The sequence below is a fragment of the Bos taurus genome, chromosome 19 (genome assembly GCF_002263795.3).
Source record: "Bos taurus isolate L1 Dominette 01449 registration number 42190680 breed Hereford chromosome 19, ARS-UCD2.0, whole genome shotgun sequence".
In the NCBI taxonomy this organism is placed as follows: domain Eukaryota; kingdom Metazoa; phylum Chordata; class Mammalia; order Artiodactyla; family Bovidae; genus Bos; species Bos taurus.
In genome coordinates this window covers 45,276,393-45,301,110 of record NC_037346.1, presented here as the reverse complement: position 1 = coordinate 45,301,110, position 24,718 = coordinate 45,276,393, and the positions used below count along the sequence as shown (strand labels likewise).

The 24,718-nt window shown below is 45.9% G+C and overlaps 1 protein-coding gene across 2 annotated transcripts; it reads left to right on the top strand.

The window, feature by feature from the left end:
- The first annotated feature begins 2,985 nt into the window (after positions 1 to 2,985).
- Positions 2,986 to 23,561, top strand: GOSR2 (golgi SNAP receptor complex member 2). 2 transcript variants are annotated; one of them, NM_001098885.1, is given in 6 exon segments: positions 2,986 to 3,063; positions 11,096 to 11,160; positions 12,800 to 12,908; positions 13,892 to 14,024; positions 16,988 to 17,128; positions 20,768 to 23,558. In NM_001098885.1, coding segments are annotated over 6 exon segments (639 nt in total). In that variant the 5' UTR covers positions 2,986 to 3,034; the 3' UTR covers positions 20,930 to 23,558.
- The last annotated feature ends 1,157 nt before the right edge of the window (positions 23,562 to 24,718 follow it).

Here is a 24,718-nt window from a genome sequence, read left to right as displayed (position 1 = left end):
CACACCACGAAGGGAACAAACAGGCTGACTGTAGACTAGTTTACCAAATTCTATAACTGTAGAACTGTAGGACACCTCTTAAAGTTCAGATAAAAGGAGAGAGCATGAAGTCATCATACTGATTTTTCTGAAATATTATCTTATTCCATTACCCAAGGCTCCCCTGGTGGCTCAGATGGTAAAGAATTTGACTGCAATGCAGTAGACCTGGGTTTGACCCCTGGCTCAGGAAGATCCCTGGAGAAGGGAATGGCAACCCACTCTAGTATTCTTGTCTGGAGAATTCCATGTACAGAGGAGCCTGATGGGCTACAGTCCATGCAGTTGCAAAGAGTCGGACATGACTGAGCAACTAACACTTTCATTTTCACCCAAGGCTCAAAGCCCTCCAGACGTTCTACAAGATGGAGGCAAAACATCTTTCCTGTCTGAAGCATCTTCCTCTGCTCTAGCTAAGAGGAAACACACAGACTTCCTGGGACTACCTACAGCTTTTGAACTTTACCTCTCTGCTTGCCAAGAACCCTCTATGCCTGCTTCTCCAAATGTCTTAGTCCTTCTTGTACTTCAAGGTTACACTGAAATCTCATCTCTTCTGGAAAGTCTTCTTTCATCATCGAATTGAAAGGAATCTCTTCCTTCTCTACATTATGACATACCTGATTGTCTTTACTACTCATTACACATTCATACATTGTCTTGCATTGTTACCTTTTCATAATCCCTTACTCCTTGGAAGAAAAATAATGACCAACCTAGGTAGCATATTGAAAAGCAGAGACATTACTTTGCCAACAAGGTCCGTTTAGTCAAGGCTATGGTTTTTCCAGTGGTCATGTATGGATGTGAGAGTTGGACTGTGAAGAAAGCTGAGCGCCGAAGAATTGATGCTTTTGAACTGTGGTGTTAGAGAAGACTCTTGAGAGTCCCTTGGACTGCAAGGAGATCCAACCAGTCCATTCTAAAGGAGATCAGCCCTGGGTATTCTTTGGAAGGAATGATGTTAAAGCTGAAACTCCAGTACTTTGGCCACCTCATGCGAAAAGCTGACTTATTGGAAAAGACTCTGATGCTGGGAGGTATTGGGGGCAGGAGAAGGGGATGACAGAGGATGAGATGGCTGGATGGCATCACCGACTCGATGGACATGAGTTTGAGTGAATTCCGGGAGATGGATGGTGATGGATAGGGAGGCCTGGCATGCTGCGATTCATGGGGTTGCAAAGTCGGACACAACTGAGCGACTGAACTGAACTGAACTGTACCCTCTCTAACTAGCTGACAAACTTTTTGAGGTTGAGCATCTCTTCCTGAAAAACAAACAACCCCAAAATTCAGTGGCTTAAAATATCATCAATTTTACTTTACTCTTGATTTCCTGTTCAGGAATTCAGGCACAGCCTCAGTTGGGCAGTTCTGTTTCATGTGAAGTCTACAGAGATCTGTAGAGGTCATTAGGTAGGAGTCGGCTAATGAATAGACTACTATTGAGGGGACAAGATAGTTTCATTTACAGGTCTGGTGCCTTTGCTGAAAGATTGGGCTCAGCTGGGCATGTTGACTAGACTACATATAGACATGGCCTTTTCAGCATGATGGCCTCAGGGGAGTCAAACTTTTACCAAGGTGGCTCAGGATCACCAAAGTGAGTGTTCCTTTAAAGGGCTGAGTAGAAGCTGCAAGGCTTCCTGTGACTTGACCTTGAAAATCCTAGAATTTCTCTTGTATTACATTCTATTGGTCAAGCAAGTCACTAACGCCAGCTCAGATTAGAAGAATTAGACTCCACCTTTTAATCAATTTTTTCCTTTACAGTAGCAAAAAAACCCCAAAAAACAAAAAACAACGAAATCCTTTTTATTCCACCACACAACATCATCCTAGGGACCTAGGCAAGCAAAGTCCCTGGATCTCAGGGGGTCCTACACTTTGGAGCGCTAGTTTTGATTTTTTCTAAGTCTTCCTTAAGTGACTGGGATCATTCTAATCTGCTTTTCTAGTGTAGTGTCTTACTTGTGTCCCATCCCCCCACCCCAATATCTGTGCCTGATAACAGTAGGTAATCATTAAGAAATAAATATTAGAATAAATGGGCAAGTGTTAAGGAAAGAATGTACATGGGTGGACAGTCTCTTGGGACACAAAACTGGGTGGGATCCAGGATACAGGAAAATAGAAGCATCAACTTGTCAAAGGAAGAGGAACATCACCTCCCTTGGGAGGAACTGTAGATAAGTCTGGGAGGATGGAAACGGATTAGGTCTACGTGTTGTCCAAATCCTTCAAGTGTCCAAATCCTTCAAGTCCTAACTCAAATGTCACCTCCTACACTGTCTTTCCTGAATCTCCCATTGGAGCCGACTCTAACTCGCTTTATGTCTTTAGACCGTCTACCCTTAGACGTTTATTTGTGCACACATCTTATTTCCTTTCCTATACCGAGACCTCTTTGAAGACAAGAAGAACCGGTTTGCCCCACAGCATATGTGATACATGGTAACCGCTCATTTACTCTGGGTTTTATTAGATGAATGGGGGGGCGGGGGAGGTGAGACAGGCGATAGGTGGGGGGTGAGACAGGAGATGCTTGCACCAGAGACTCCAGCGAAGAGAGAAATCTCCAGACCCACAATTAAATAGTTTAACGCGAAGCCAAGCAGCAACTCTTCCAGCCTGTCTCCAGCAAAGAAAAGCTGTGGTCCGCTGACCTCCAACCTTGCTCTGAGGACCCCAAGCCGATACACTGCGACTGCCCTTACCAATGCCTGACTCGATGTTGCAGACAGCCTTTTGCCAAAACCTATACTTCCTCGTTCCTCATCTGAAGCAGAACCTCTGATTACACTTAGCCTTCTTCAGGCCTCCTTACTCGTTCCCTTTCTCCTTTCTCGCAGGCGCCACCAGGATGGCGCGCGTTGGGACAGCCCTAGCGGGCAGGGGAGGAGGGTCCTGCGACCGGAAGCCGGAAGCCGGAAGGGGGGCTGTGAGGACGTGTTCAGTGGAAGCCGGAGCGGGACCCGGCGGGGCAGGCAACATGGAGCCGCTGTACCAGCAAACGCACAAGTGAGGGACGCGTCGGGCACGGGCTGGGACGAAGCCAGGCTGGGCGAGCCCTAGTCCCCTGGGCTGGGGCCTCGGTCGTCTGCCAGAATGGAGGCCTAGTCCTTCCTTACGGGCGCTGCCGTGGGGACCAGCTCGGAAGGGCTCAGTCTTTGGCCGTGATGCCCAGGTCTGCGGCGGCCGGAGGGTCCTACCTGGTGCCCGGCGACATTGGGCCCAATGCCTTCCGGGATCTCCGAGGCCGTGACTAGCTGTTGGGTAGACTAGGTGAAGGGAAAGTCTCACATTGTTCAGCTCCAGCCAACGCTGTTGTCCGGATTGCTAGAACCGGTGGGGACTGAGGACCCCTGCACATAGGCGTATTACTGTTTAGTTGGAGAGCCAGGGTGTTCGAAAAAAGGTCTAACATGGGGCACCATGAGATGGAAGGTAAATGAGCATTATCAACAGGATCTCCTTAAGCAACTTAGAAGGATCCATCACTGAGCTAAGGTCGTCAGAAAACGTTTAAAGACTCACAGCCCCTAAATGATACCAGTCCTTACTCTGGATTGGCCCAAACCTTGTTGCTGCTACGCTGTGATTTTTATTTTCTCTTTTATTCTGATTTCGGTGTACACTAAAAGACCATATTTTTCTGATAAAAGAAATTGCTCAGAATATCTGGTTCCAGGTTACCTTTAAGGAAGTTGAATTTTGGTTTAGTTTCTCATAAAATTCCTTGGTAGTGTTCCTTATTCATACTGCCCTGCGTTTTTGGAGCTTGCCGAAATATATAATTGAATAGGGAAATAAGATCATACCTATCCTGTTTGGGGGGAAATTATTATGGTCAAACGTAAATAACATGAAGTTTACCTTTTTAAAGCTAACCATTAAATTTTTAATTAAGTTACCAGTATCCTGTAATTTACTATTTAAAATGATATTCATTTCTAAGCGTACATCTCAGCGGCATTAAGTACATTCACAGTGTTGTGTAACCATCATTATCTATTCCCTGAACTTTTTCATTATCCCAAACAGAAACTCATGTACCCATTAAGCAGTACTTCCCCAATTCTCCCCAGATCCCTGGTAACCTGTTCTACTTTCTGTTTCTGAATTTTCCTATTCTAGATATCTAGATATCTCATATAGTAGAATAATATATTTGTCCTTTCGTGTCTGCCTTATTTCACTTAGCATAAGGTTTCCAAGGTTCATCTGTGTCATAGCATGTATCGTTCCTTTTATGGCTGTATAATATTCTTTGGCAGAGTCACACACACACACACACACAGTTTTGTTATCCATTCCTCTACTGATGGGCACTTGGGTTGTTTCCACCTTTTGACTATTGTAAATAATACTGCTGAGAACACTGGTGTACAAATGTCTGTATGAGTCTCTATTTTCAGATTTTTGGGGAATATATACCTACTTACACCTGTCCTGTTCTGACACCTTCAACTCACAGTATAGTTTTGTGCTGATGAAAATTCTCAAAATCACGCCCCCAAGGCCTGGGAAAGAAAGGAAATGGGAACCCACCTCTCTTAATGAATTCACAATAAAAGAAATACTTTAGAGCACTAGAATAAGAGGGAGAGGATCCTCTTGTTTCATTTTCTAATTTTGTGTTTCATTTTCATTTATGTTTCATTAAGTTACTGTTTCATTTTCTACTTCTTTTTACTTTACTGATTCAGCAATTGGTTTGGGCAGGTGAAAATGTAGAGCCTACTTGGTAATAGTATTGAAATGACAGAATTGGTCTTAAACTATTATATGAGCCCTATTCTCATGTAAAAATTATAGGAAGGACAGCCAAGGGACAAAAACAGACAAGGGGCTTTAAAAACTGGATCTGTGAGTCAATTGGAGAAGAAATGAAGCAGAAAATTATGCCCATGTTACTAAGAAAGGGCAGATCTTTTACAATAATTAGGCTCAGTGGACTGAGTAGTGCTTTGAAATTGATATTGTGTACAGTCTCATCTGGTGAGCTCATTTGGTTAAAGGATAGTCCTAAGGAGCTTGCAACCCAGTTTATTTTTAAGAATAATTTTGTTCACAGTGTCTCATGCTACCTGTTACTGGTGCAGCAGGCAGCTGATCACAGAGTAAACTCGGAAGCTCAATTATAGGTCAACTTAGAGGAGGAATTCTAAACGGTGTCCCAAGCAAGATTTGTGGAGCATAGATGAACTCCTTACCTATGCAGGCCTCCAACCACCTACCCTCAAGCTCTGTAGACCCTTAGACTGTATAGCAGAGCTCACCAACTTTTCCTGTCAAGAGCCAGATAGTAAATATTTTAGGTCATACAGGCCCTTTGGTCTCTGGCAGCTATTCAGCTCTGCTATTATTAGTGCACAAGCAGCCTTTAGACAATGTAAACAAATGGATGTGGTTGTATTCCAGTAAAACTTTATTTACAAAAACAGACAAGGGACAAGATTTGACGAGCCACTGCTAGGCCTTCTACTATGTAGTCATTCGTTTATTCAGTGAATATTGCTTGAGCACCCGCTAAGTGTTAGGCACTGTTCCAGTGCCGACAGTAAATTGTTTTGTGCTGCAGTATGTTCGTCATCATCATCATGACGATTATTAGTGGTGCAGTATGTTCTGAGCTGCCTCCTTTCCCCTCAAGGGGAAACAGGACTGAGGATTCTGGCTCTAGACCTCATCACCTTGTTTTCCTCACCTATAAAATAAAAGTTTGAGGCTGATTAAACTGTAAGTCTCCTTTCAGTTCCATAACACTGGTGATTAAGTGTCTTAAAAAGGAAACAATCCTGTGCATATCTGCAGTTTACTTTTGGAGTTGCAGAAATTAATGATTGCAGCTGAACTGATACAACAGTAACTGAGCATATTAATTTTACTGGAACTTTGAACCCAGTTTGTGGTTATCTCTTGCTGTGTCCCTGAAAGTACATTGGAATTACATCAGCATTTTAAAGTTGCATATCTTGAAAATGCCTGAACATTGGGGGAAAAAACAGATGAAAAGCAGGGTAAACATTTTACACTGAAATAATACTGTGTTATGGTGAACTTTATAGAGGAGCTAATAGCCAGGCTTCTATTTTTGAGATCCCAGTGCTTGTAAAGCTGCCCATATTTGTCCAGGATCATTCAGTGCCCTGGACCTTATTATCACTAGAGATTCTGATTCAATAGGTTTGGAGCACAAGAAGCTCTATTTTTAACAAGCTCTCCAGGTGGTTTTGATGAACAGCTGGGTTTAAAGACTGTTACCTTATCTCAAGACCAGTTTTCCCTTTTTTTTTTTTTGATTTTGCCTTCTGATGAGAGGCTAAATATAGGGAAGGCAAAGTGGGTGAGGTGAAAGTGCCCAGATGGTTCCGCTACTTTTAAGTAAAGCAAGCAAAGTAAAAACAACAGACTTTGCTATGGTGCTGTGTGGGTTACCACAGCAGTTTCATATTGCCTTTGGATCTATGACCCCTTAAATAATTACGATGATCAGTGCCCCATTTTGGAGTTGAGGACACTAAGGCACCAAGGAATTAAATGAACTTGTTCAATGCCCCTCAGCTGCTGCATAGTGGAACTTTAACTCAACTCACATCTTTTAACTCCGAAACCCTGTTTCCTGCTCAGGTTAGGCAGAAGCAGTATGTGTGCAAAGTGGGTGTATATGATGGGGATCCGGTAGTTCCATGGACTTAAAATTTTTTTTTTTTAATTTGGTGGTGCCGGGTCTCAGTTGTGGCAGGTGGGCTCTTCGATCTTCGTTGCTGCGTGTAAACTCTTAGCTTCGTCATATGAACTCTTAGTTGCAGCGTGTGGGATCTAGTTCCCTGGCCAGGGATCGAACTCCGGCCTCCTACACTGGGGAGCCCGGCATCTTAGCCACTGGACTACCAGGAAAGTCCCTCCATGGACTTACAAAGAGCAGTTCTGTTTTAAAATTCTTCCAGGGACCTCCCTGGTGGTCCAGTGGTTTAGAGTCTGCCTTGCAATGCTGGGGAAGTGGATTTGATCTCTGGTTGGGGAACTAAGATGCCACGTGCTATGGAGCAACTAAGCCCACACTGCATAACTGGAAGGTCTGTGAGCCCATGCAACCAAGACTTGACGCAGCCAAATAAACAAATAAGCTTTATTGAAAAAAAATTCTTCTAGATCTTCTACAGACATTTAAAAAAAAAAAAAAAAAAACTCAGCAACATTGACACTTGTTTATTTGCTACTGGGTCTCTGCTTGGTTATGTTTTCACCCACTCCCACCATGAACCCCACACAAGTCAGGGCGAGGACTTCGGATTTCTAGTGTCCACATTCCCATGTCAGATCTGCATATCAGCTGTTCCTTATTGGCTTCAAATGTGTTGTCTGAATTCCCAGATCCATGTAAAACAGTTGCCACTTTGCATATAGTAGTTCTTGCAATGCCATTCGTCCTTGCTCTGTTGTTTTCATTTATTTCCTCAGGCCTGGCATGTGCAGATTGGTATCACTTTATTGGCTCTTATCTTTTCTAGTTCATGTAAAGCAAAAAGAGATTGGTTGGGAAAAGTCATGTTTCGCTGCAATTTAATATCCATTTTCACTTAGAAAATAGTAAAAACCAGCTGATGAGCGGTTATAGGGTTTCGTGGGTATTGACATCATCTCTCCTGCTGCTGTCGTGGAATTTAAAAATTGAAAGTGACTGGCAAGATCTTCCATTTCAATTCACTTTGGTCAGGAAGATCCTTTATAAAGCCCAAGACAGTTCATGTATTCTGTGTGTAAACATGCCAGAGCCCTTTTTTTCCCTCTTCTTTGAGAGTTTGTTCTTGTTTTTTGCCCCTATGTTCAGCTGATATCTGTCATCTTGAAATTTGTACCCTTTGGTTCTGGGGCTCCCTTAAGTGGGGGCTTCCCCGGTGGCTCAGTGGTAAAGAATCTGCCTGCAGTGCAGGAGACGTGGGTTCAATCCCTGGGTCCAGGAGATCCCCTGGAGGAGGGCATGGTAACCCACTCCAGTATTCTTGCCTGGGAAATCTCACGGACAGGGAAGCATGGCAGGCTATAGTCCATTGGATCACAGAGAGTTAGACACGACTAAGGCAACTGAGCACGCATGCACGCACTCCCTTCAGGAGCAACAGAGAACAAGCCACTCCTCTTCCTGTCGTCTCTAGATGCTTGAAGAGCCCCAGCTGCCCCATTGGTTTTTCCTCTCTTTTCTCAAAGGATCATTATCGCTAGTTCTTTTGGCTGTTCCTCTTTGCAACTTGACTTCTAAACTTTCCCAGTCATCTTGCTCATCTCCCATTGGGGGAAATCTTGGCTTGGTAGGGTTTCTTTAGCAAGTGACCCAAACCTGAATGCCATTCTGTGTTGTGGACTTGGCTTTTTAAAAAAAATCTTAAAACGCTTTTTATCCTCGACAAATTTTATTGTATTCAGTTCAGTTCAGTCGCTCAGTCGTGTCCGACTCTTTGCGACCCCATGAATTGCAGCACATTAGGCCTCCGTGTCCATCACCAACACCCGGAGATTACCCAAGTTCATGTTCATTGAGTTGGAGATCCAACCATCTCATCCTCTATCATCCCCTTCCCCTCCTGCCCTCAATCTTTCCCAATATCAAAGTCTTTTCAGATGAGTCAGCTTTTCGTGTCAGGTGGCCAAAGTACTGGAGTTTCAGCTTCAACATCAGTCCTTCCAGTGAACACCCAGGACTGGTCTCCTTTAGAATGGACTGGTTGGATCTCCTTGCAGTCCAAGGAAGTCTCAAGAGTCTTCTCCAACACCACAGTCTAAATGAAAAACGTTCATATTTGCTTTGTGGTTCAATATCTTAACCAGTCACTGGAGCGCAGAATTTTGTGCAGATTTCATAGTCATAAGTTGATTTTTTAAAAAAATACCAGAACAGAACATAGAGCCAAAGGCAGTCCTGTGATAGAACCTGGAAATCTTCCCCAGAACCCCTTGGGTACCATTGTTATACCTGCCAGGGGTCCCTCATCCTTAAAGTTTAAAATATTTGTCAATCACATGGGAGAAATGTGATGTTATTACTTTCAATATGCATTTTCCTGATTACTAGAAGAGTGTTTCTTCATATATTTTTGTCCATTTGGATTTCCTTTTCTCTCAGTTGCCCTTTGCCCATTTTAAAAACTGTTTTGTTTTATTTTTCCTATTTGTAGTAGTTCCTTATACATTCAAACATATTCCTTTGTTATCTGCTACAGGTGGCTTCCAGTCTTTCCCTTTTTTTCCCCCAGGTGTGCCTTTGGTGTAAAAAGGTTTTGTTTTTGTTTTTTAATGTGCTCAGATCTATCAGTCTTTTCTTTTATGATTTGTGGGGTTTGGGGGTAGTTTTGGTTTTGTCTTGTGTAAGAAACCCTTGTTTAACCTGAAGTCATAATATGCACGCCTTGAGTTTATCTTTGTGTGTTATACAAGGTACCTTTTTTTCACAAGGATAACGAACTGAGCCATCAGCGTTGATTGTAGTCCGTTCCTTTTGCGCTTCCGTTAGAAATTTGCCTCACTGCCCATATCCAGGCCTTCGGGAAAGTCCTCGTTCTCTTTTCCATCAGCACTGCCGATCAGTGCTCTCTAGCTGTTTGCATCATTTCCCTGATCCAAATATCAGTTTCTTCAAGTTGCTGTCCTACATCTGCCTCCATATCTCCATGTGTCTCCATTCTAAAGCATCTGGACTTACCTTCCTGAAGTAGCGATCTCATCCCTCAGACTCTAGGAGTGATTTCTGGTTGCCTGTCAGGACCTTGGGTCTTGCCCAGGAACCTCTGAGGGTCTGCCTTGCTTCTGGAGCCACGGGTCATGTTTCGAGACCACAGGGAAGCCCTGGAAAAGACTCGAGGCAAGTTCAAACCAAATTTAGGCTCCTGGCTTGTGTTGGTAAATTTGGGGTCACAGTTTGTGGTGCTTACGGTAGAGGCTGGTTGCTGACGTTTCTTCAGGGCTTGGAGATGATAGAAGAGCTCACAGGCTGCCTCCTTGACTCTCTGTGAAGAGACCAGAAACCCCAGGAGGTGGTTGTTGGGGTAGGATAAAACATCCCCAGGATTTATCACAGAGGACTGCTTGGAAGGCTCAGACGGTGACTTTGGCCAAGCCCTGGGAAGCCATCGGGAAGCGCCCTGGGCCTGGTGTCAGGACCGGCCAGAGGGCCCGGGTACAGTGCTGAGTTTCCAAATGGCCTCCTGTTGCCAAGGAAAGAGGTTTACCAAACAGGAGATCCCTGTCTCTCTGGGCCTTCCTCTGATGGCTCCCTCCCACTAATCTGCCTCCTGCCCTTCTCCTCTCTGACCCCAACTCTCAGGCAGGCCAGCCTGCTGGTCACCCACGTGACAGGCCTTGCAGGCATTTGTGCACGTCGTTTTCTCCACATCTTCCTTTACCAACTCACATTTTGAACTCCCTCTGCCCACGGAGCTGCCCCCAGCTCAGCCTTCCGTTTTCTTTGCCTTTGCCCTGCTGCTCAGAGCTTGCTTTTTGTTTACGCTTGTGCGTGTTAGTGTTGTCTTAATTCTTTTTGGGACTTTTCGCGTCTATCTGGCCTGTTGTTCCTAATTATACTGTTTCTCAAGGACAAGAATTCTATCTCTCTTGCCCTTTGACTCTCTCTAGTACAGAGCAGCACTCAGCACATTGGGTCAAAGAACAGAGAGTGGGATTGGCCGGGTTCACATCGGGGTTTATCACTTGGTGTGTGACCTTGAACAAGTTACATAACCTTTCTGGGCTTCGGTTGTCTTATTTACAAAACGAGGGTGATAATAGTTCTTTCCTCATAGGGTTTTGACCTTGCAGAACGTCTCAGATGCAGTGAGCGCTCACTAAATGCCGCTTGTCTGCATTGTTATTTAACGTTAAAATACTAGAAACCGTGCCAAAACATGTGACCTGAAGTGCCACATACAAATTTCACAGTTCAGCGACATTGTCCATTTAGATCAGTTCTATGCCGGCATTAGAAAAATTGTCTTTCCTGACCGAAGCTCTGTTGATTACGCATGTCTCACTCATTTCCTCCCTCTCCCTTTGATAGGCATGTCCATGAAATCCAGTCTCACATGGGACGCCTGGAGACGGCAGACAAGCAGGCTCTGCACTGTGAGTAATTAACTACGGAGACCAGAGTCCTGTCTCTGATGACACGCTGCTAATGGGCTGGGTTTCCTGACTGTGTTTCTGCCTCAGGGGCTGAAGGAGTCAGCGTGGAATGAGTTCTGTTGTGAGGGTGGACAGAAAAACCCTATGGCAAAGTCACTGGTTTCCCTGACCGTGCCCTCTGGAATCCCACAAGTCTTATCCCCCATTACCCCTCCACTCAACCTGACAGGGCTGATGGGAATGGGAGTGCTTGCCTCCATCTGTCTTAATCTAATTACCCTGTCCGTAGAGGAATGTGGTCCATAAAGATTCAGAGATGTTTAACTGAAACTGGGCGTTTCTTCTTGAGCTGAGAATGCTGCAGCTTTCTAGGAGGATTATTCAGAAACGAAGGGCAATATTAATTAGTTCAGTTCCCACACCATGATTTCTTTTGAGAAGAGTGCTGCTATTTGTGTTTTAGTTTCTTTTCTATTATAAGAAAAGGTCCTGAAACTTCCCTGGTGGTCCCTTGGTTAAGACGACATGTTTCCAATGCAGGGGTGTACCGGTTCGATCCCTGGTCAGGGAACTAAGATCCCACATGCTGACGTGGCATGGCCAAAAGGAAAAGAAAAGGTGCTTTTTCTGAGTCTGTCACGCAGACACTGCTGGTCCCCCACCACCACTGACGCTGTCTCCTCCTCTCACTCCTTGGCTGGCGCTGGGCCCATTCTTCCTGTTTTCTCAAGTCTGTTTTCTGCCGCTCCCAGGCACCTCTTCTCTCGGTCCTGTGCCCTGCCTTGTTCTGAGCTGTTTGTTAGCGCTGGGCTCCTCTGAGAAGGTGACACTCTGTCTCTACTGTCACTTCCTTATTGGACAAAAGGCAGTCTGGATGCCTTTTTCTGTGCACAGTTTAGCTTCTGACCGTCGACTTTGGCTTTCCAGCAATCTCATTGATACATGATTAGAAATGGAAAAGAGGTCATTTTGACTGTTTAGCAAAGGAGCTAAGGAAAATGACTGTATTTATCATATTATTACCTCTGTGGATTCTTTTGTGGGCCTTCCCTGTTGGTATTTTGTCTATTCTGGTGACTCCAGCATCGGCCTACCTATTCTTAAGGGAATGCTTCTCTGTTTTTCACATACTAATCTTTCCCTGTGTGCTTTTTTTTTAACCTCATTATTTTCTGTAAAGGGTTCATTTGGCAGTCTTTTTACTAGTTATTTATAACCCATATCTGAGAATAATCTCAAAGGAAAAGAGGCCTCATTCTATATCAGAAAATACTGCATTTTGCTGAAAATATTTATTTGGGCAATCTTTGAATGTTCATTTTATTTTCAAAGGCAGGAAATTTATTTCTATAGATTTATCTTTAGGGGTTTTTTTTTATTTTAAATAGCATTGTTATGGCATTAACACCTATATATACGTGTGTGTATATATATATATATATATATATACGTATATATAAACATTTAGAAAGTCACTTAGTATAATTTGAATTTTTTTCTGTTCTCATTAGTGCATTTTTCTTTTGCAATATATATTTTTGAGTTTATTGGATATAGAAAAAAACATGTTTGATTTATCATTCTAATTTAAGTTCACTATCTCTTTTCTAGTAATTATTCTTTTTTCTCTTCTGTGCAGTAGTAGAAAATGAAATCCAAGCAAGCATAGACCAGATATTCAGCCAACTAGAGCGTCTGGAGATTTTGTCCAGCAAGGAGCCCCCCCACAAAAGACAGAATGCCAAACTGTGAGTGCTCTGGCCCTGCCAGGCCTTGCTTCCGGAGGGGTCATCAAATATTCTGAAAATCCACTTACACGTTGAAAAACTGAGACTATGCAAAGATAAAGTCCCATAAAGACCACAATTCTACTCGCATGATTCTCCCTCAGAGTGAAAAGCCTGTGTTGTACACCACAGGGAGTATAACCAATATTTTATAGTAACTGTAAATGGATTATAACCTTTAAAACTTGTGAATCACCCTATTGTATACCTATAACTTATATAATATTGTACATCACCTCTACGTCAGTTAAAGAATAAAAAGCTGGTGAGGTTAGCAGCTCAGAGGCCTGGCGTCTCCTCTCCTTGTTGGTACCATTTTGAAATTTTGCCCCCAGCACTGTTTTTCTGACCAGACCCATGGCCACTTGAAACCTAATGCCACCAGGGAGTTTCACTCTGTTTTTTGATTCCCACTTCATTCTTGGGTTGAATTATCTTGCTCTTAATCACTCCAGTCAGTGTATTTGTAATAAAATACTGATCTAATGTTTGATACACCCCCATGAAATTAAAGCGAAACCACTTTCACCACCTCTACCCCAGCCTCTGTTTCCAAAATGTTTATGAAACTTCATTGATGCTGTACTCCACAGATGCCTTGGGCTTCTTCCAGGAGAGCAGTAATAATCTCTAGAAGGTCAGGAAGAGGTCATCGAACCTGCTTCCTGTCACCTGTTCCCTGTCATGCATCCAGAATCAGAGACCAGCAGATAGTTAGGGAAATCTGCTGGAATCTCATTTGCTACCATCCTGCTCTAACTACAGCCTCCTTTTTTAGTTTCAACATCATTTATCAAATCAGATTATTTGGGGTTGGTGGGGTGGATAGCATGGATGGGTACAGGGAGAAGTAAGGAATTGTCTTCTTCCCTGAAGACAAAGTCCAGCCACCTCCAGTTGTGCTCCTCTGGGCTCCTGGAATTTAATATCTCTGTCAATTCCAGCCGTGTCGACCAGTTAAAGTACGACGTCCAGCACTTGCAGACTGCTCTTCGAAACTTTCAGCACCAGCGGTATGCACGGGAGCAGCAGGAGAGACAGCGAGAGGAGCTTCTGTCTCGCACCTTCACCACAAATGTAAGCCCGGCGCCTGGGCGGGATCAGCAGAAACTGGGGGGTTGGTTGGAGCTGGAGCTCAGGACTCTTGACAGTAGCCCTCTGGGGGTCCTGAAGCAGACCGATGGGATGGGAGGCGAGCAACTGGAAGTGATGCTGACTCTGCGTTGCCACAGAGACTAGACCTAAACACTGCTTGCATCTCTTTTTCTGTCACAGAAACCCTCTGAGGAAGTAGTTAAAATGAGGGGACAGGCAGAGGTGAAAATTACCTGGTTTGACTGGTCGATGCAGAGAAGTGGGCTTTCCCATGGTGGAAACATTTTCCTGATCAGATCAAGAAGGATAATTAGAACTTAGACTATTTGTAACGAGGGCAGCTTTCAAAGCTGCCTTCAGGCAGTTGTCTGTGTGTGTGTGTGTGTGTGCATGCGCATGCATGCACACAGTTCCAGTGTTGGATGTGTTAAAATGTTTTTGCATGTGTGTGCATGTGTGCATGCGTGCAGTTCCAGTGTTGGATGTGTTAAAATGTTTTTGCCTCTTGCTAGTGTGTGTGTGTATATGTGTGTAGTTCCAGTGTTTAATGCGTTAAAATGCTTTTGCCCCTAGTCTGAGCGCCAGTTAGGAGGGATTTGTTAACAGGTATTTCGTTTTAGAGGGACTGCTTGACTTGAGCCTGTTTGAAAGTTGCCTGTTGGTTTGCATGTTTGATTTCCTAGGATACCCATGTCCCTGTCCTTTGGTCTCAATGGGATCATTTCTCACACGTGGCTGTAGAACATTACTGGCTTTTCCTGTGTCCTGCATAATGTATTCCACCAAATAAGGTGGGTCTCGGGGGCTTTTTGTTTGGTTGGTTTTTTGTTTTCTTACAGAGGTTCATTTTCTGAAGTGGGATTACGCTTTCTAAGCCCATCATCAGAATTCAAATCCGTTCCCACTTTGCAGATGTTGAACCTTCTTTGCTGTGTCCACATGTGCAGTAAATTTCCCCAGGTGCTTCAGAATATGCCTACATAGTTTGGTTTCTCTGATGCAAGCAGTCAAGTAGTAATGATTAACAATTCAAAAGGTCAACAAACATGTGCTGGTCGGTAAGCAGAGCTTCTTTTCAAAAGAGCAGGGAGCTATATGACACATTTAAGGTGTTGCGTGGGCTTTTGATAGCTGTGGTATTGGTTACAGGGCTTTTTTAGGCCAGGGATGATAGCTCCGAAGTACTTTACGTCTTACCAGCCTAGTGTGATGCTGTGCGTACAGTGGGCCCTTAATAAAAATTATCTGGCTGAATGAACTTCTTCCTGCTCTTTTTATGATCATGAGCTATAGTACATTTTTCTGAGAAATAACAGCCCATCAGCTGTACCCAAACACTGGAGTCTTCACCTACCAAGCATCAGCTTGTGCAGGATGCTATTTAAGGTGCTGAAAGTAAAATGTGTTTAAATTAAAAACCTTGACTCCCACCCCTGAGAGACTCCCATGTTAGCAGCGGGGGGATTGAAAATATATACCTGAAAAAAGATTGTGAACTTGAGCAGCGATGAAAAGGTGGTTTAACTTCTTCATGATGACAGAAAGTGGTAAAAGTGGTACTGCTTGGCAGAAGGGTTTGTAACGGTCAGGGAACTGGAAAGGGGACAGGGCAGTGACTGGGCGAGCCACGTGCCTGTGTCCTTCCCGCTTGCAGGGTGAAAGTGGAGCACTGGCACTGGTTTTGATGTTTCTCCCTACAGGACAGTTACCCAGCACGGGGATTTGTGCCCCTCTGGACGTCTCACTGGCGGGGTCTCACACAAGTCATTCCACCTCTCTGGGCTTCTGTTTCTTCATCTAAAACAAGGATAATACCATAACCACAGCATAAGCTTAGAGTGGGGCCTAAGCGAGCTTAGAATGAAGAGTTTGCAAAGTGGAAAGCATTGATCAGTATTAGTTCTTTCCTCCCTTCAGTTTTTTACAGACTTTGCTTCCCTGCTCAGGTGGATAGTCCCATTGTGATCACTGTTGGGCCTTTAATAGAAACCAGTTTCTGCTCTCCGTAGTCAGTCTGTCTGATCGGAGGGAGGAATAAGCTGTAAATGAAATAGCCAAAGGACAAAAGCAAATCTTCCCCACTGCACCAAGGGGAAGCCAGGTAAAGGAACATTTGGAAGAAGGTAGATTAGTAAGGAGTTAGAGACAGCCTTTAGGAGAAGCCTAGGGAGAATAGTATTTCCAGGACTTCCCTGGGGGTCCAGTGGTTAAGACTTTGCCTTCGGAGAAGGCAATGGCACCCCACTCCAGTACTCTAGCCTGGAAACTCCCATGGATGGAGGAGCCTGGTGGGCTGAAGTCCATGGGGTCGCTAAGAGTTGGGCACGACTGAGCGACTTCACTTTCGCTTTTCACTTTCATGCATTGGAGAAGGAAATGGCAACCCACTCCAGTGTTCTTGCCTGGAGAATCCCAGGGATGGGGGAGCCTGGTGGGCTACCGTCTATGGGGTCGCACAGAGTTGGACACGACTGAAGCGATTTAGCAGCAGCAGCAGCAGCAGCAGCAGGAGTGAGTTCGATCCCTCATCGGGAGCTAAGATCTCGCATGCCCCGTGGCCAAAAAACTAAAGCATGAAACAGAAGCAATATTGTAACAAATTCAGTAAAAGACTTTACAAATGGTCTACATCAAAAAGTAAAATAAAAAATTTTTCCTGAGTTGGGGGAATGATGCAGAGGAGGCAGGGATGAACAGACTTGTGTGGTAGAACCCATTTGGAGACTGAGAAGTCTGAGAATTGTACTTCCTCTGAGTGAACAGAGGCTGCCCCAGGTCTCCACTTTGCTTTTCAGTCTCCGTCAGGTTCCTTTGATTCTTGAAGCATTTCCTCTAGCAGTTCTTCCAGCTCGACCTTGACCAAGAGGCAGAGTGGTCAGTTGAGGTGGGGACACCAGGAGCTGAGCAGCAGCAAAGTTAATCAAGTGCCTGCGTTTCTTTCACAGGACTCTGACACCACCATACCAATGGATGAATCACTGCAGTTTAACTCCTCCCTCCAGAAAATTCACCACGGCATGGATGACCTCATTGGAGGCGGGCACAGTATTCTGGAGGGACTGAGGGCCCAGAGAGTGACCTTGAAGGTGGGGGCCCTTGTGGGGGGACAGGGAGAAGGCCTTGTGTTTTGACTTTAGCCAGCAGTGTGGGACCTGCATTTACCTTTTGGTCACGTAGCCCTGAACTGTGATGCTGTGGTGGTGAGACAGAGCCTTTGAGTTGGGATCCTTTCTGCTGGAAGTGGGTTATTATGAGTCCAGAAGTAGCCGAATTCCCCTGCCGGTAGGTGTTTACTGTGCTTACAGTGAGCCATAATGTGGCATCTCTCAGTGTCCAGGTGGTTTTCCATTTCCTGAACTGAACAGAAAGTGACTGCCACTGTGAGAGGAAGCAGTAATGGGCCGAGAAATTCTGTGATAGAATTCACTCTCGGAAGAAGGAAGACACGGCTTTACTTGGCGTCTCATTCACTCTTGGGTGTTTTCCGTGCGGCCCCTGTGGTGGGCAGTCTTAGAGCCGAGACCTTTGTTGTGCAGCAGCTGAAGCCCCCCAGGGGAGGGTCTTGGTGCTGCCCGGGTTGATTGACAGTGGCTCCTGGAGCACAGGCTAGTGACCCCCAGTGACTCTGCTTCATTCTCTCTTTAGTAACAGGTATTCCTAGAAACCCTGCCCCATTGGCTGAGACTCAGACCTCTAGGGAGTGGTTTACAGAAACATTACTCAGCCTCTGATGTCAGGCGTGATGTTGCAGCCTCAGCCCGTTTCCTGTATCACCCTGGTGGGCCATGGGTGTGAACTGTGCCTGCTATCAGGGTGTGTCCCTTGTGCACAGAGCCCTCCCAGCTCCTGAGCTGGGAGGAGCAGTCACTCGGAAGCGTGAGCTTTATCTTAGTTTTTGTTGGACCATGTCGAGCCTGTCAGCTCTGCAGGACTTCAGTATGTTTCTGAGCATCGCCTGCCACCTTTACCTGGGAGGAGGTCAGGCAGGCCTCGAGTGACACGTACCTTGCTGATGGCCGCGGCGCTTCAGACAGTCTGGAAGTGTGGTCTCTGACAGCTCCACGGGCGCCCCCTTTCAGGACAGCCGCCTGCAGTTATCTAAACTGGTGTGTGTGTGTGTGTTTGGTTGCTCAGTCGTGTCTGACTTTGTGACCCCTTGAACTGTAGCCCACCAGTTTCCTCTGTCCACAGTTTTTTTTCAGGCAAGAATACCGGAGTGGGTTGTCGTTTCCTCATTTCCTCCTCTAGGGGATCTTCCCGACCCAGGGATCAAACCCACATCTCCTCTGTCTGCTGTATTGCAGGCAGATTCTTTACCCACTGCACCATCAGGGAACCCCAGTCTAAGCTAATACATGAGGGTTAATCCTCCCTTCTTTAGAAAGCTGCTGGCTTCCTAGCCATATCTCAGAAAAACAGTCAAACTCTTTATAGGATGAGACTCAGCCTCAACACTCAACGTCAACCTGGTAGGGCTCAGGGCTTATTGTTAAAGCAAGTGTCAGCTTCCTACTGAAGTCTGGTGTCACTGAAGAGCCCAAACAACTTTTGCCCTAACACTGTCCCCAGAGATAAAGCGCTGGGAAGCCTGGTGGGTGGGCAGTCAGGGGTTGGAGTGCGAGGTTTCTGATGTTTCCTCTGCACATCTGCTGTACTGATTCCTTCTGCCTGCCCACTTCTGTCAGGCAAGCTGCTGCCTCAACCATTTGAAAAGAACATAGGAAGCATGAAGGAGCCGGGCCTTGATTTGGGGAAATTTGTGGTAGAAAATGAGTAGTGTTTTTGAGATGTATGTTAACTTTCCAGTGATTTTTGAGGTTGATATTTGAATTTCATAGTGATGGAATAATCTCTTCTTTCATAGCTAAGCAGAGTCTTGATTGAGAATCTAATGCTGATCATCACTGTTGTGGCGAAAACATGTCTCTGATCTCCTCTGGCAGAGACGAAGTTTGACCTGAGAGACTCTTCTCTCAGTTGCCCATTACTGTGTTCATACGGGACCTTAGGTTAGATGCCTCCATAAAAATACAGTGGGTGACGTGTAAGTAAGTTGAGGTTCACCCAGCATTCATCTATTACTTCATATAAAATTGAATATGCTTAAAAATGAAAATTAGAAAGCAGGGAGAAAGGGCGGCCTGGGTGGTATGGACTGTTGGTTTAGGAATAAAGTACCCTTTTGTTTTGGGTGGTGGGAGGTGACATGTATTTGTGGGGTTTTAGGTCTTGGTCCTGGTGTCTGGCAGCTGTGTTTCTCCGGTTCCGCCTTGCCTGCTTCAGACCCTCTCCTGAACCTGGACATAGGCTCTGCTCAGCAGAGTTCCTGAGGTGTCTACTGTACAGCGTGCACAGACTGATAGCAAGCATTTTAGAGCCAGGGAGCAGAGAAAAAGTTTCTTTGATGTTGCCTTTTATTTTTAATATGCAAAGTGAAAGTGTTAGTCGCTCAGTCGTCCGACTCTTCGCAACCCCATGGACTGTGGTTCACCAGGCTTCTCTGTCCATGGACAAGAATACTAGAGTGGGTTGCCATTCCCTTCTCCAGAGCATCTTCCCAGCCCCAGGATTGAACCCTGGTCTCCCGTATTGCAGGCCAATTCTTTACCATCTGAGCCACCAGGAAAGCCCTTTTTTTTTTAATATAAAATATTCTAATTTAGAACTTCTTTGTGGAGGTATGATGGGCATACAGTGACGTGTACAGATCTTAACTTGTACAGGTCATGGGGTTTTGACAAATGCCTGCATACACCTTTGTAACTCTCCCTGCTGTCAAGACATAGACTGTTTTCATCACCCCTGAAAAAGCTCTTGTACCCTTTCCAGGTTAGTTTGCTCCTGCCCACCCCCCGCCACGCTCCGCCCGCAGGCAACCACTCTTCTTATTTCATCATAAATTAGTTTTGGCTGTTGCTGACCTTAATGCAGATGTTCACATTACTCTTGTGTGTGCCTCCTTCCTCTCAGGAGTGTTCCAGGCTCTTTGATGTCATTACACGGTGTCCTCGGGTCCTTTGTATTGTGCATCAGTATCTCATCATGCACAGAACATACATTGTTAATCCATCCTCTTGTTGATATGCATCTGGATTATTTCTGGTTTGGGGATATTCTCCTGTTTTCTTCTAGAAGCTTATAGTTTTAGTTTGTATGTTGAAATTTTTGTGTATAATATGAAGCAGTGGTCATTTTTTAACACACATTCTTATGCATTATACATATGGACATACACATGTGAAGTGAAGTGTTAGTCTCTCATTCATGCCCGACTCTTTGCAGCCCCATGGACTGCAGCCCATCAGGCTCCTCAGTCCATGGGATTTTCCAGGCAAGGATACTGGGGTGGGTTGCTATTTCCTTCTCCTGGGGATCTTCCCCACCCAGGGATTGAACCCGGGTCTTCTGCACTGCAGGCGATTCTTTACTGACTGAGCTACAAGGGAAGCCCACGTTTATATATATGTGTGTATATATGCTCTGTGCACAAGATGCCCATTATCCAACCATTTGTTCCAGCACACTTGTGGAAAAGACTTTCCTGTCCCCCTTGCTTTGCTCTGCGACCTTGATTGAAGGAGCCTGATGTATGTCTGGTTGCTGCTGCTTGTATACTTTGGGCGTGACCGAGAGACTGTTTGTCCATCGCAGCTCATGATGACATTCACCCACCCCTGGCACAAGGAGGTGATCATGGTTTTTCGTTCTCCTCTTGTCTGCCCCAGGGGACCCAGAAGAAGATCCTTGACATCGCCAACATGCTCGGCCTGTCCAACACGGTGATGCGGCTCATCGAGAAGCGGGCCTTCCAGGACAAGTACTTCATGATTGGTGGGATGCTGCTCACCTGTGTGGTCATGTTCCTCGTGGTGCAGTACCTGACCTGAGCCAGCCAGGCCCCGCGGCTGAATGCCAGTCCCAGGGCGTGAGTGTGTGAGTGTGTGTGCGTGAAAGAGAGGGGGCCCAGGGGCTGCCCTCTGAAATGTGTGTGCCCATCTTAACTGTGAAGAGCCCTTGGAAATAATTGTGACCTGTGGCCTGGTGGGAGTTTCAGACCTCTGTTTCTTGTGACATCTTGGAGGGAAAGCTCATGCTACCAAGACGTGCAGTGCTTAGGAAATGAAGGAAGTACCAGTTGGCTTGCTCACGCTCGCTCGCTCTCACTGGGGGAAGGAAGTGAAGCCAGGGTGAGGGAGGAGGAGGAAAAGGGGAGGAAGAGAGTGGCCTTGGCAATTTTGTCCTTGTAGCTGATACGCGCCTGGGAAGCTACTCAAGCTTGCAGACAAGACTCCATGCTCTGTCGTCCTCCACCCTTTCTGACTCCTAGTAGGTAGTCGGAACAGAAGCAGACAGGAGGGGGAAAGGGGCCTTCTTCCTCTACACTCACTGTAGTAGGTAGATTCATATGCTCTTGCTACTAGCCACTGTGCCCACCCCACCCCCCCACCCCCAGATGATCTGCAGATGGCTGACTGCCTATCCTTGTCATCCTTCCCCGGAAGCCGCCCCCTGGAGGAAGCAGAGGCACGGGCACTGTTGCTGACAGCAAGTAGGATTTTCCACAGCACGGTCGCTGGGTGTTTCTCCTTTATAAAGTAAGGCCAGTGTTACTCCCTGGTCTGTCTTGAAACTGAAAACCCTAGGCACCGATTTGTTTCAGCAGTTAATAGAACAGTTGACTTCTAAGACTGGAGCCTGGGCCTTTGCCCCTTAGAAAGTAGCTGTGAACAGAGATTAGTGATTGGTCTATTACAGTCTCATCTCGAGTTTTAGCGTCTTTAATTAATAATAGACTGTTTTCCCTTTGTTGAAATATATTAGTAGCTGCCAGTCAAGCCCCATTCTGTCCAGCCAGTGAGGGCAGATGCCACCCCAGGGATGCTCCTGGTGTGTATGTCCTTGTAAGACTCTCTTTTAAGGGACCAGCACCTTTTGCTTCTCTGACCAACCCTGGATTAAGGCTGTACCAATACCCAACATGTTGTGAGATTTATTATAAAGCCAGTCTGTTCAAAGAGAGTCATCAGTGAAAATACCAGGAAGACCTGGTTAGCATATTTTTTCATCTATCACAGGCCCTCCCAGCCATAGGCCTAGTAGGGCAAGACAGAAATATCACTTAGAATTTCCCAGAGGAACTGTGAACCTGGTCGGTATTAACCCCACCTTTGAACATCTTGCCCTAGCTACTTCCTGTCTTTGTTGCTTGTCATTTGGACTATCTTCTGTCACCTTTCCCTCCTCTTTCCTTCTGTCTGAGTGTTCTCGTCCACCTCCCTTTTTTACCCTCCACCTGTCTCTGTAGCAGTATTGTCTTTTCAGGTACATCTGTGGCATAGATCCCTTTTGGGGAAAGGTTTCTTAATTGTCACAGATTTTTAAGTGAGTTTTCTGGGTACTGATTTCAGACTTTTGGTTGGATCTCCATTGCTCCTGCTCGTCTGGGCTAAACAGGGGCCCTGGGTTTCCGAGGAAAGGGAACTCTGATCAGAGTCCCTTCATAAAAGGCTGAGGGCCCTACCAGCGTGAAGACTGGCCTGGTGGACAGACAGAGGGGTGGGTGCATCTTCCGACCTACCTGTGACGTGGGGAGGCCCAGTTTGAAATGTCCCCCATGTCAGCACCCCTGTCATCCCAGGGACCCGGCACAGGGTTCTTACCAGTCCACAAAATGGGTCTTTAAACTGCACAGACTTGGCTGCGAGCCTGGGCACTCGAGGATCCCACCAGACAGTGCGCTTTGGAAGACGTGCAAGGAGCAGCTGAGCCATCTGGACTTGAACTCAGGGGAGGCAGAATCGCCCCCCACCCTCTGCCCTCTGGTGGCTGACGTGACATGTTTGCAGTGTACACCCGTGTATTTCCACACTTGGCCTTCACAAGTGATTGTTGCCTCAGTGAACCAGAAGTAAGGTCTGCACCTTCAGTGCCATTCTTCCTGCTTTGTAATACAAGTGGAGGAGACAGTTTGTGGGTCTTCACCACTGGCGGGGTAAGGAACAGCAGCCACTGTATGTCGCAAGGTCCTGGGGCGCTGAGCCCTCGTGTCCTCCTGTGCTTGGCTTCGGTGATCTGGGAGAAACACACTTGTGCCTAACTGGGTGCTCTGTCTCCACAGTCCAGAGTACAGGGAAGGGTCCCAGAGCAGGGAAGGAGCGCCCCCTAGTGGAGATGGGGTGAATTCTTAACATAAGCTCCAGCAGCAGCCTCTGGGATCTTGTAAAGAATTTTGGTGTTCCTGTTGTGGTTTAAGAGAGGTGGGTTGTCCAGAAACTTGGAAATAACTTTCATTCCGCGGATGTTTACTCCGGGTGTGATCATCTTAAGAAAAGCCAAACTCCCAAGACCAAGTAAGTAGGAGAGTCTTGATTTTATAGAAGGCTTCAATGCTGGGTTTTCTCTTAAGACCTTCACCCTGATGAGTTTAAATGGGTTTGACTTGCAAATTTGGCTTTACGCTCCTTGTTTTTGAAACACATCAATTGAATAAAGTTGCCATTTATTTTATTTAGAAAATGACATTTTGTAAGGGAGTTTGACATTCATCTTTATAACTAATGGCCCCCTTTTTCTCTCCAGCCAGAGATTCTGAAACACTGTTCCGAGACCAGAGTTGGGGTTGGTTGCCTTAGCAGCAGCGGGGGAACTTTAAAAAAAATTACAGATTACTCTGGCCTACTTTGGACCTTCTGAATTAGAATATTTTTATATCTCTAAAGTTATTCTGATGTGTGTCTTAGAAGCTTTTCTCTTAAAGACTAGAGCATTTGAAAACTTGCCGAACTAATTCAGCATATATGAGTGGAGAGCAAACTTGCCAGGTCCAAAATAAAGTCTTGATTTGTTTCTGTCTTATTCCAGGAAAGATTTGAGGAGAGTTAGAAAATATAACCAATGGCAACCCACTCCAGTACTCTTAGAGTACTCTTGCCTGGAAAATCCCATGGACGGAGGGGCCTGGTAGGCTGCAGTCCATGGGGGTCGATAGGAGTCGGACACGACTGAGCGACTTCACTTTCACTTTTCACTTTCATGCATTGGAGAAGGAAACGGCAACCCACTCCAGTGTTCTTGCTTGGAGAGTCCCAGGGACGGAGAGCCTGGCGGGCTGTCATCTATGGGGTCGCACAGAGTCGGATATGACTGAAGCGACTTAGCAGCAGCAGAGAAAATAACTAAGTGAATAAAGAAGTGAAAACTAGGAACAAGTCAGCAGAATGTCAGTGCCAAGAAAAGGACACTCACATGCAAGTCGTGAAACCCCACAGGAGGGCTCTGAGGGGTCCCTGACTTGGCCTCGAGGCCCAGGAGGCACAGCGAAGAGAGAAGCATGGCCTGTTTCAGTCTGTGGAGGGGTAGGATGTCATATTTGCTCAGAGGAGGGCCTAGACCTTGACGACTGCTGGCTTCCCTGTGGCCCTTATTGTAAGTTGGACATGGTTAGTTTCTGGGTCACCCGTGTAATCTTCGCAAACCTTTCCAGTTAGGTTGGGAGTCCTTCCATTTGTGCACATCAAGAGGCTGAGCTTCAGTGACTTTCACAAAGCCCCACAAGGAGTCCTGGAGGAACCGGCCCCTCTGACCTCACAGCCCAAGCACGTAACCTTGGCACCTGCCTGCCTGCCTCCCATGCTCGGGACATGATGCAGGAGACTGGGGCAGCCTGGGTGAAGAGC